General features: G+C 38.3%; 1 protein-coding gene across 1 annotated transcript; it reads right to left on the bottom strand.

Annotated features, from left to right (window-relative positions):
• Positions 1 to 7,542: 7,542 nt before the first annotated feature.
• On the bottom strand, positions 7,543 to 13,225 carry DSEL (dermatan sulfate epimerase-like). Its single transcript, XM_012000201.1, has 2 exons — positions 13,074 to 13,225; positions 7,543 to 12,204 (listed from the first exon to the last, which is right to left on the bottom strand). The coding sequence occupies exon 2, from the start codon at positions 11,348 to 11,350 to the stop codon at positions 7,682 to 7,684; it is 3,669 nt and encodes a 1,222-aa protein (XP_011855591.1). The 5' UTR covers positions 11,351 to 12,204; positions 13,074 to 13,225; the 3' UTR covers positions 7,543 to 7,681.

The raw sequence follows: 13,225 nt of genomic DNA, 5'->3' as shown, positions 1-13,225 counted from the left end.
TTTCTTCTCTTTGGGCATATACTACAAGAGAATAAAAGTAAATATACTTCTACTGCCTCTCTCTCTCTCTCATCAGTAAGAGAATATTGGAGATGGTCACAAAGAGGAAATAATTACTATAATTAATTTACATACTTTTTGAAAATTCTTGCTTCAACTTTGAGGGAGTTTACTGCTAGAATAATGAAGATTTAAAATTTAAAAACATGCCTAAGACCTCAGAGCTAGTAGGGTATTTGTACTTATTTCTAATTCCAAAGATCATATTAAATATAAACTTGTATATATTACATTTTCAATGGTAATGTCCCCCTTCAAATTAGGATAGAAATGGGGGAAAGTTAAAAACAAAGCTTGTGAAAAACCTACCAGTACAACCTGCTGGTTGTAAAGAGAAAACCTTATGCTTCTTAAGGTAATGAAATTTTAAGTTTGTGTGTGTGTATACAAGTATGTATCTTTTTATTCATGTGTTCAACAACAGGATATTTTAGATGGTTTTATAATTACTGTTAGGAAAAGGTCAAAATAACAACTGGATATGTGTACATTTCAGTTTACTTCGGTAAATCTAGAGAGATAATCAGAAGTTAGTTGGTGTACATAAGCCAACTGTAAGCATATTATGCTCCAGTTAGCATTGAACTAGCCAGGGTGCTCAGATTAATGCTTAAAAAGACAGTAAAAACTTTACATTTTGTTGATGTGGGGTTAACTTTTATTAGCTATATCCTTTATATGAACTTATATTTTAATGAGTATTTCCTCAAAGCAATTTCATCATTTCTTGGTTGTATTGTGTTTTTATACATATAAATCTCCCTTCAATGTTAAGTGAAATATTGCATTGAAGCATCAAATTTAAATGGTTCATAAAGTTAAAATAACCATATTTTAAAGCTGCAAGCAATGTAAACAAATCTAGAGAAAACCTAATCTTTTGGAACAGAGTGCAGGAATGAACATACCATTAAAACAAACAAACAAACAAAAAACAACAAACAAAAATCAATAAAACTTGGCAGTAATTTTTCAGTATAGTACAAGGGTTTGGAGCATTATTCACATCATGCAATGAACAAGGTAAAAATACTTATTGTTCATTGAGGGGTGTCAGATTTTAATGCAAGGATTGAATAGTTTATGTTTCTCATTTAGCAAATGAGAAAAGTGACAGTAATAGGGGCCAAACTGACTTCCAAAAAGAGAAACAAGGAGCATTAAAGATGTTGCATGACCATGAATATTTCCCTTTTTAAACTGTAAAGAATAATGTATGTATCCCAAGGTCAGAAATAGAGCAGAACACAATATATTAGAGGACACTGGCTTATCTAGGACATCTGAAAACCTGAGACATTAGGTGAAATTCAACATCAGTGTTAATACAGTTGAAAGAAAAATTACATTCATTTCAAGAGTCAGCAATACAGAAATCATTTAAAGAAATAGTATAAAATAGAAAGAGCAATTGCCATGTACTGTGAAACAGTATCGGCTTAGATTATAACTTGTCTTTCTGTTCTACCAAGTATCATCTTCCCTAATATTTCAGTCTTTTAAATAGTTTATACAATAATTAACACACCATTGTTATTGGAATGATTCTCCTTGAGTACTTTATTTTCTGTTGTTCAGATTTAGGGTTTCTCCTTTCTTCCCATTTCACTCCTTCCCTCCCTCCTTTGTTTCCTTTCTTCTGTGATTATTTACAAGACAGGGAAAAGAATAACAGATTGTTGTTTTTTCCCTAAAACAAACTCTATTTGAATATATTTGATCAACTGTTAGTCACAGAATTCACAGCATTCACTTCTACTTGGTGTGGGCTCCTTTATGCTGGGAAATTTGTGAAAAGTGGAAAAGGAATGTTTCTTTTTAGTTCCCTCTTAACTGTCAGCTCCATGGAGGTACAGCCCATGTATACTTTGTTCACCACTGCATTCCCAGGATTCAGAACTGTGCCTGGCACTGTGGATCTGGAGGTTCTTAGGGAGAGGGAGAGAAGGAAAAGAAAAGCCTGACAGAGCCTGAATCAAATACACTGAGTTGTCCATCTTACCGTCATTACTAGCAATGGTCTATACACAGGCCAGTCAGACCACACTCAGGCTTTCTCTTTCTCTCTCTTTCTCTCCCTCTCTCCAGGGCATTCCTTGATATTCAAATACAGACCAAACTTGGGGTAGTTGAGTGAGTGGGACTTGCAAGAGTGAGTTTCAGTGGTTTTATTCTATTTGCACTTATGGATAACACAGAATCTCTTTTAGAAGATTGATGGGATGTGCCATGAGAAGTATATACTCAAAACCTAGTGCTGATCTCTACTCAAATTTACCTATCATAATTCCCCCTAATTAATTGATATCTTAGAATGTTAGGGAATCTTACCTCTGGAAGTAGTGTTATATTCTCTTCTATTAAAAAAAAAAATCTTCAACGTGCTAACCTTGTGCATTACTTTAGTGACGTATACCTCAAGCAACTTGCAAGAAGTTTCTTCTTTTTCCTCATAACCACGCTGTTTCAGAAATAAATAAGCCATGTCTATTACAGAACAGGTACCACTTCCTGGGGTTTTTCCTTGGGTGGTAATCACTACCTTGCATACCCCTCCTCTCGCTCCTTCTCTTTCTGATGAATTCCTAAGACTTTCAATGTCTCTAGAGACACTGCCAATTCCTCAATGAGCAGATTCATAGTCAATTGACTTTTATGTTCTTCCTTTATGCTAATCAGTACCTTGACAGTATATACACTGATTGGTCCTTTTATTCAAAAGTATCCATTCATTCAAAAGTAACAAAAGTATGGTGAACAGTCAAATTAATAATGAATTATAAATCCATTCAAAATTCCTTCAAAAAACTTTTGAATTGAAAAAACATATGCCTAAATCTTGGTCAAACCACTTAACAGCTGATTTACTTTGGACAAATCACTTGACATTGAGTTTCAAACATATATGTAAAACAACTACTTGAGAGAGTTGTTGTGAGGATTGTAATGATACACAAAAACCTTATGATTCAATATGCAGCACATATTAAGTGATCAATTCATGATAGATCCTTATCCAGAGTAAACCAATTATTGACAATTCAGTCAACATTTAAACAGGCAGTTAACAGTCCACATGTTAACTGTCTTGATATCTTACAATGTTAGGGAACCTTGCCTCTGGAAGTAGTGTTAAATCTCTTCTATTTAAAAAAAAAAAAAAAAAAAAAAGGCATCTTCAATGTGCTAACCTTGTGCATCACTTTAGTGATGCATACCTCAAGTAACTTGCAAGAAGTTTCTTCTTTTAGTGATATCATGCCTGAATGAAGATCTTACCAGTGGCAGGAGGGGCAGATGTAGAATACAGATGCTTGATACAGGTACATCATTACCATTTAGAAAGTTGCAGTCAGGGCCTGGAATTAAGTTAGGGGAACAGAGATACAAGAGTCGGGGGTTGGGGAGGTGGAGAAGGACCAAGTTCAGTTGCTAAAATTGTGGATTTGGGTATCAGTATTCAGTCTGCCCTGCATTTTCCAACTGCTGGTTCCTCAGCTCCATACAAAATCTTAACAGCATTACTCAAAGACCTAAGGAAAAGGGTTATGATAAAATTATCCCAATCATAGACAAGTTGCTTTTAGCTTTTTATTTTTGTATTAACAGGAGTCTTATTATACATAGGTCTGATAAAACCGGTTTACGATCTTCACTCTGTTTCCAGTGCTGCATAACTGGATAATGTGTGAAGGAAAAACAACGACGAACAAAAAAACTAATTGCTTGGAAGACTTAGCTGAATCTATCCATGAAAACAGAATCAATTAAACATGTATGCGTTACTTGGACTACATACAAATAACCCACATAAATGGTAGCTCAAACATCTCAAGTGTTTCAGAGAATGTTAGAATCTATTGTTTAAAGTGTCTATCGTTGTCTATGCAAAAATCCAAAGTCATCTGGATCTTTAAAAATTACATGGATAATTTTTCTTCCAAAATGAAGTGAAATCATGATTAATCAGATATATTAGACAATTTGGTCGACATTTAAATAAGCGGCTAATAGCCCACATATTAAGTGTCTTGATATCTTAGAATGTCAGGTACCCTTGCCAGGCGTGGTGGCTCACACCTGTAATCCCAGCACTTTGGGAGGCCCCGGCGGGCAGATCACGAGGTCAGGAGTTCGAGACCAGCCTGACCAATGTGGTGAAACCCTGTCTCTACTGAAAATATAAAAATGAGCCAAGCATGGTGGCGTGCACCTGTAATCCCAGCTATTCAGGAGTCTGAAGTAGGAGAATCGCTTGAACCCGGAAGGCGGAGGTTGCAGTGAGCCGAGATCGCACCACTGCACTCCAGCCTGGGCGACAGAGTAAGACTCCATCTCCAAAAAAAAAAACGTTCGGTGCCCTTACCTTTGGAAGTGGTGTTATACTGCCTTCTGTTTATGTTTTTTCCTAAATTAATACATGAAAACTTTTTTTATTTCTGATCAAAGTTAATCAAGCCAAATGAAGCAATTCAAAAATTATCACTAATATTTACTCACTTATAATTGTGATATACTTTGTATACCAAGAATGCCTAGGATATTTGATGATGTACAGAAATCACTGCTGAACAATGATGCCAACCAAAAGTAAGTGGTGGAGGAGGTTCTTCTTTGAATACATTTGCAGAGGGCAATGTAGCAAGACCTGGGAATTCTGATACAAGGAAGGATTGTCCCATTCTTGTCAGGCATTTATTAGTTATTCTCTATGTAAAAGGACAATCAAATGTCTAATATTTTGGTGTTTACACCTAAACATACATATTCTTGCATCATCTCTGTTAAAATTTAAATTTTAAATTAAATTCTACAAATTAAATTTATGCAGATTTAGCTGCTTTCTCCTGAGCAGATTTTCCTATTTCCTATTCCCTCTGAATTTTCATTAGAGTAAATTAAACTCTGAATATGGCCTTTTCATTTCATCCTGAGTAAATCTATGTTGTCTGAAAATTTAAAAAGCCAATTACCATTATATTTGTTATTATTGTCAGCAAAATTAATAAGTCCTTTCAAAATTTTAAAATGTCAATCCTATTATTTTAATAAAAGCATTTATCCCAATTAGGCCTACGTATGGGGAAGTTAATGTAGAAAAAGATGGATTTTACAGATGAGAAATTTTATAATTATTTCTTTCAGAAGTGTCAGATAGTGATAATCCCTCTTTTAATTACTTTAAAGATAAGAACAAAAATAAGAGTAGAAGCTACTTAAAATTTTCCTAGATCACCCTAAGAGTACAGGACCTGGGAATGTGCTGGGAGAGTCAATCCCCTGGGGAATTCAGTTTCTAAGGCAGGGATCTCAGGCACCATCACATGCATACATAGCCAATGGATGTGTCACCCGCTCACCCATACATAACATTCCTTACAGGACAATCTGTGAGTAGACGCTTTCTCCAGCAAACTTTCTATTTTAGAATTAACTAAATAGTAGGGTTCATGTCTAAAATTTTCCCTTGAGGTGGGAGTAGGTGAATACAGAAACAGGCAAATACAACTGCATTGCCACGTGGGAGTGAAAGCTAGGATACATTGTAAAGATCATTTTGGTAAGCCTGTACCTTTATTTTGCTCTCAATGGCATGTTCCCATATTCATTCTCAATGTAACTCATTTTTTTTCATTTTTTGTTACTCTTCTTCCCCTATTACTCTACATACTCCATTTGGCCTTCTCCTGCCTACAGGTACACTTTTGTATTGTCTGTACAATGTTAAAATAAAGGAAGCAGTAGTTTCTGCTTTCTTGTTTGCTACCTGCACACCAATTGTAATTCCTACCTTGATCAGATCTAATACTGCTAACAATCCAGACTTTTTATATGTGATCTGATTCAAGATCACATATCCTAGGAATTGAATGGAAACACTGAGACTCTGACCAATAATGAAAATAGTGTTATCACCCATGTAGCATGCAATATTCATGTAGATATCATCCAAGTAGCATTTTATATGCTTGCTGGTAACTCTGAGATAGAAAGAATAATCTTTCTTGAGAATAATAGTGTAGATTCAGGTCTTCGGTGCCCTCTCAACCTACATTCACATGAATTTCACTCATTTTGACATTACAGAGGGACGATCATGAGAGATATGGGAAGGAAGATGTGGGGGAGGGGGGCAGCCTCCATTCACACTATAATGGAAGAAAAATGACAGCCCAGTTAGGTTTAGCTGGAATGTAACATATCCACAGCTTTATCACTCTGGAGGCACATTTTGCCATAATAACAAACTACTGAGGAAGAACCACTTTTATCTAGGTCAGAATGACAGACTCCCAAGTTAGAGAGCTTGAGGGAACTACGGTTTGAAACATCAGGAAGAAGACTGCAATCTGTACAGAGATTTTCATCAAGTCTCGACACTGCCTTACGTTTTCATCCAATACATTGTAATTACTCCACTGGCTTATAATGGCAAAGCATTTTGATTTCAGATCCTACCAAAATAAAATAAACCACACTTTATGACGACTACATTTATAATAAGATGCAGATGGTAAAGGAAACAGATGCCTCTGACATCATCTCCCATTTGCTTTCAACTTTTGCAGACACTGGCAGTCTGTAAACTCATTCAAAGGGATGCAAGATAAGTCAGGCAGTTTTCCAATTCTGTTTCCAGTTTAAAAAGACACTGCGGTGGCAACACTTTGAGTCACAGAGTGTTAATTCCAGAAAAATAAATTTGATTTTAAGTCTGTGTCAGTCTTTACTGCAAAATTAATCATCTGGGAGGAAAATGCCCCACAATATTGGGAGTTTAGCAATTAGTAACTACTGATTGTTTTGCTTGACAGTGACAGAAAGGATAGGGTAGGAGAGATGTGATGGTGAACAGCTGTAGCTTCAGGGAGGATAAAAAGTGAAAGAAGAGTTTTAAACATACAACCATGTCTAAAATGATCTACCAGCCCTTGGCACCCAGATTTTTCAAAGACTTATTCCTTATTATTTCTAAGTAAAAAACTTTAAGGAGGCTTTTAAAGTCAGTTTCTGACCTCAGAAAAACATATTCATTCTGTATTTCCATCTGTATTTCCCAGAAGAAATCCTACAGTTCTGATAGGAGCTTTCACCATTTCCTCAGTGATATCACTGCACATTATATACAGTAAAAGAAATTCTTTTCTTTTTGTGCAAGGTAAGTGTGTCAGAAGACCTTTTCAAAAGGATAAGGAACTTTTGTAGTCCATCTTGAAAGCAAGAGATGCGTGGTAAAGCAGCAATTGCAAGGCCTTTAGCAGTGTTTGAGGTCTCTAGATAGATTAGCACAGTTACAGATGAAGGACAGTTAGACAAAAACCTTTAAAATGTTCCCCATCTCCCCTGATCCCCATGATATAACTTCATCTACCACTCTGTAGCAGAAACTTTTTAGCAGACAAAATTTTCAGAAACAAAGGCAAGGGAGGTGATGGCATAAAAATAAATCCTGCTAGGCCAAATATGGTGCCATTTTTTAAAACAATCTCTCTGTGCAAATAACACTGAACACACACACACACGCACACACACACACAAGAATAAACAAACTCTTCTGATTCATATCCACAAAGTGGGTTGGGAAGTATTATTAGTGCAAATTTCTGCTGACCTGCAGCATTTAGTCCATAAACTTTGGATATCCTAGGCGATCCATTAGTGTCCAGCAGATGTTTTCAATTAGTTTAATTTCATCTCTAGGCAAGTTCTGTTTCCAAATATTAGTATTAGTTGGTGATATTTCCCCTTCATAGGGAAGGTAAAAAAGGTTTGTAGAGGTGGCAAACAATATTTGGTTTAAACTAGCAGGAGACAAAGGAATTCCAAGAAAGGCAAAAATCCTTTCAGTAGTTTTCTGAGGAAAATGCACAATATCTTCAAACTTGACCAGCTGGTAGCTAGTAGGCAGCAAATCTGTATTTATTCTCAAGGCTGCTGCTGTATTTGCCAGCCACAAGTGAGACAACAGGGACACTGCATTTGATTTGGATTTTGATAATTCTTTCCTCAATGGTTCATACTCGAAAGCATAACCCGAATTTAAGTTACATTTGCCTTTACCTCCCTCTATTTTAAACAATTTTGCTAAATGCTCTGGTACATTCTTCAAAGAATAAAGACTTGGTTTACTATTGTATAACATTGAATAAATCCATGCCCGAGGGTCTCTTACTATGTACAATGCCCTCATCGAAGCTCCTAAAACTTCTTGAAAAAAATGAAGCTTTAACGTCCAGCTCCCACTGCTTAAACTGAGCACAGGACGTGCACTTGGGTAGTAAACCAGGTGTCTCCTCAAAGCCCTAATATATTCAGCATCTCTATCAAAGGCGCCTTTCATTTGACTTCTTTGTTCTGGCAAAGACTCTCTCCTTTTAAATTTTCTTTTTTTGTCCTTATTCATTGCAATATATTGGGCCAGTTTACCCCTATTGGGTTCATGCAGATGGATGTTTTGCAAATGTAATTTTGTGTCCTGGACTAAAGACTGCAACCAGCCTCGGAGTAAACGAAAATGCCCACTGCGGATATCTGACACCTTCCATTCACAAGCATCTACAAATGAGTCGATTTCAAACTCAGTTTCAGGAATATCAATGTAGGCCGTAGGAACCCTGATGTAGAGAAAATCACTACTGTTGAAAAAAAGCTGTTTGAGAATTTCAGCTCCTGAACCAGGAAGTGAGGTAATGACAACATCAGGAAGATCCACGTGGTGCCCTTCAGAAGACAAAGACTTCTTGCTTCCCTCGGCCTCTGTCCTTGTCCATTTTGCACAAATGGGCTGACTACAAGTGCTCCACACATCCAGAAGCTCAATAAACCACAAGGCAATAACCAGAATTAGTATCCATCTCATTAGTTTTCTAAAAGAAAGGTAAAAACGCCATTGGAAAGTTAAAATCACCAAGCTAATGCACAAAATTAATCCAACTGCTATATTAAATTTAAATCCAAAGGGGAAAATAATCCTATCATGTCTTACAGGCTTTACTATTGCTTGAGTGCCCAAACCAAATCGGGTTATTTGGCCTTGATCAGCCACACTGGCAAAGCCACCGAATCCCAGATAATTGAATCTTGTCTTCAGGTTATGGTAATCAGTTACAATAGAAACAACATGTTCGGTATTATTGACATTGAGAGAAATCTGAAGTCCAGAATCGGAACTCTCAATAAATCTGCAGCTGGAAACATTGATATATGGCCCATAAAAGACATATGCAATTCTTGTGATTGTGGATTCCATCTGAAAAGTAACATTAACAAATTGAGTCCACCGTTTTTTAAATTCAGCGGCTTGCTCTGCTTCCTGTATACTGGCCATGGGACTATTGCCATGATGATCAAACCAAAACATTTTGTAGTGTGCATCCCACACATCCATCATGGCACCATTATACCTATTCATAAACTTATATGGGATATATTTAAAATCAATATCCAAATTATGAAAGAAGGCACTGACAGAATTTATTGGGGAATCTTCTTGCCTCTCAATATGATCAACAACTAGCAGAGTTTGGGAATTTAAGAGAAGCAAAGCACGATATACACTTTTCAGTCTCATCGCTGAAGAATAAGCAGACACGGCTTCCCCACTCACAAATATCATTTCCCCATGTTGAGAGGCAGTGATAATTTCCCCAGCTGCATCACCAACCTCCTCACCAGTCCACTTAAGCCACTGTGCACATTCTCCCAGTTGACCTTCCCAGGGCTTATTACACTGGCTTGAGGGTGATGGAGCAAACACCAATACATTGTTAAGGTGGCTCAACTTGGGTCCATAGAGAGCTTCAGAAACAAATACTTGTCCATTGGGGGCAAAAGTAAATGAGTTCTGATCTGGATGCTCATGTCCTGGGTTAAAGCTTCTCCACCCATCAATCCAGGAATATGGCTGAAAATGAACTATGTCATACACAGCTCGTCCTCCCAACTTCCCAGATTTAAAAGACACAAAGCTATTGGTCTGTGTGTTTGGCAACCCAGCCCCATAAGTAACCACACCCCAGTTAGGAAATGTGTGTATTTTTGCAGTACCATATTCAGCAGGCGGCTGTGGTGTGAGCTGGGGATCATACCAGATGTATTCGGTGTGAAGAGTACTCCACCTTTGGGCAGTTGAAGGAACCATTGGTCCATCTTTAGGTCGGTGCTTTCTAATTTGCTGAGCTAACCAATTTCCAGCTCCATTCTTTAAGATGAACTTGTCCAAGAAAACTAGCTGGCTCTCTGGACCATAAAACCAATTATAATTGGAATCTGCTATACCCACAGTTCTTTGGAAGCCAGGTAAAAGGGTGGCATAATAGAACCAAAAGTGCATCTTTAACCAGTTATTATCCAAGTTGTTGATATTAAAATGGCGCTGGGCCAGAAAAACATACTGTGTGATGGATTTAGCTGTGTAGCTTCCATAGGCCACACCTTCATCCAAAGAACCATCAACAATATGATTTAATAGAAACATTGTCTTTTCCATTACATCCACTACAGCCTGTTTCCATATATTTGCTTTAGATCCTTTATCTACTCCAGTTACCAAGGCCCCTGTGAGTAATGCTATCATATTAGTGGCTTGGTGGTTATGGAGAAGCTGTTTGCCCCATGAGCGGACCTTGGAATATTCATACATTTCCTCAGTAATAACCCATATTTTTTCCAGGTATTTTTGTCTTCGATGATTATCTAATAAATTACATAAAAAGTCAAAGGCAGTGGCAAAACCTGTTAAGGAATGGCCAATTGGAACCTCATCTCCTGGTGCATTCTCTACTAGCCAGTCTTTGTAGCCAACCATCCTGTCCATATATTCCAAGACAAATTCAAAGGCAACTTTGTCTTCTGGGCATAACAAACAGTACAATGCTAAAGGAGGAAGATTGTTACCATAAATTTCATTCCACTTGGCAGCAAAATCAGCATGCTTTGGTGGAGGTAGGTAGTACGTTGGGTTGGACAGCATAACTGTCACTGCACTTCTGATAGCTCTAAAAAGATGCAAATGGCTTGTGCGAGACTTTTGTCTCATTGCTTGGATTTCTCCAGCATCAAAATATAAACTTGGATGAAGCATACTTTTCTTCAGCTTTTGGTTGGGTCTGAAATCTTGCACTTTCTGTGTTTTAAACTGATCTATATCATCTGCGAAAACTGCCCATTCAGAGTAATTGCTCACAGATTCCTCAAAAGTAGATAAAGCAAACATCAATAATACTAAGAATAGTAAATGTCCTGTAAACATTAACGCCATGATCCATGGGGGAGCTCCTCCCTTAGGCATACATGTCAGATATGATGCTGAATGTGTTTCCCATCTGGTTAGTACAAAACATACAGTAAAGGCCTTGATAAAACAAAGACTGTAAATCTGATATGCTGTGAAATCCAGCTGACATTCAGTACATTCTAAGCAAGTGCAGTTGCCAGAAAGAGAAAACTTAAATTGTGTATCTCTGTCCCTGGCACAGTTTTGCTTCCAGTAAAACTTCGAAGAACGCTAAAATTTCTAATTTTTCCATAATACACAGGGAAGTGGTACAGTTAAAAAACACTATGAATTTAGCATTTACTTCCTTTACTTAATCTATTTAACACAAAGACTTGGAACACACATCGTTAAAAAAAGAGAAAAAGCACTCCAAAATTCAAATTAAGAGTCATTTCTAACATAGAAAACCATCACTGGTGATAAGTTCACCACACATATATGATGCATTTGTGTATGTTTGCCCAAAGAAGATGATAAAGTACTGACATTCTTCGAGTGAGTGGACTCAGTTGTCATTCCTCTCAACGTTTTATACTTCTTGTCTTGGGAATGTTTTTCTTCCATTTATGAGAAAGAAACATCCTCAACAAGTGATCAAAGTCTTAGTTGGTTTTAAAAAATTCAAAATTCCTGCCTTCATTTCAAATATTTTTCAGGCTTACTTACTCATCAGCCTATTATGACAAAGAGAAACCATGTTCATATCTTCTTTTATCAGCTTCATGTGTATAACCATAAAAATGCAATCTCTTCAGCCACCTAGATACTTCTCGTCCAATCATGAAGTAACCGCCAACTGGGAAAGAAAATTCCCCTTTCAGCAACAGTGAGGTCTCTCTTCGGTTCTTTTTTCATGACACTCTTTTCTGGGGGTGGGGGACAAAACAAAAATTCTCTGAGGCTCCAGGTATGCTGAGAGTGAACATAAACTGATAGCTTAAACATTCTGCAATCACTTGATAGAAATTTTAGAATCACAGTGAAATCTCATATTATCTGCAACCTAAGCTAGGGCAAGGGATTTTTTTCTTATCCATTTAAACGCACTTATTTGGAACCCAATGACCATCAGCAAACGACAAGCAACTAATAACACAAAATATACAAGATTGAATTCTCCCGACAATATCTATAGTTTAACGCCACTAAAGTGTCTTTAGTCACTTAAATGTTTCTATTCAAATGCAGTTTACAGAAAGATGAGTCCTACTATCCTTGTTATTCCTTGTTCCCAAGGACCGAGGGACAAAAAACTAAAAGTTGAAAAGACCTTTATTTTAAATTCCGGGGGAAGGTTTAGCTTTCATGGGATCATAAGGTATCTTCCTAATGAGAACTACTCGGACCAGTCACTTTTCTCGGTGGGGGAACGGCGAATCGTGACCAGGCGCCAGGCCTAGGGGCGGTAGCTCCGTGCCTGGCGCTCACCTGTGGCCGCGTCCCTGTCCTCAGGCGGGCGTCCCTGTCCTCAGGCGGAGCCGCCAGAGGGAGCTCGGACCCCGGTGTCGAAAGACGCCTCTCCGTGCCCGTCCGCGGCTGGAAGAATCTAAGCAAGTTTCAGTCTTGGACAAGTCTCCCCTCTGTAGGAAACATTCAGGCTAGGAGTTTCCTGATCCGCCCCGCCTGTTGCATTTTTTCACTGGCGTCCTCCGACCCCGCCGCCCCCATGCTCCGCTCCCCGCTCTGGGGCTGAGGCAGGAGGGTCAGAGACCCCTGAGCCACCAAGTCCGCTTACCTCAGGCAGATCCGGACGGGGGCTCAGCGCCGCACTGGGCCCCAGGGGAGGCGGAGGCGGAGAGTTCCAGAAAACTGCTCTGCACGGAGGGCCAGGCTCCCGCGGGGCTCCGCGAGACCTCCGCGCCGTCCCCCGCGCTCCGACAGGCGCTG

The sequence above is a fragment of the Mandrillus leucophaeus genome, unplaced genomic scaffold (genome assembly GCF_000951045.1).
Source record: "Mandrillus leucophaeus isolate KB7577 unplaced genomic scaffold, Mleu.le_1.0 Scaffold620, whole genome shotgun sequence".
Lineage (NCBI taxonomy): Eukaryota > Metazoa > Chordata > Mammalia > Primates > Cercopithecidae > Mandrillus > Mandrillus leucophaeus.
The sequence above is the reverse complement of the archived record's forward strand: the minus strand, read 5'-3'. Positions and strand labels throughout refer to the sequence as shown.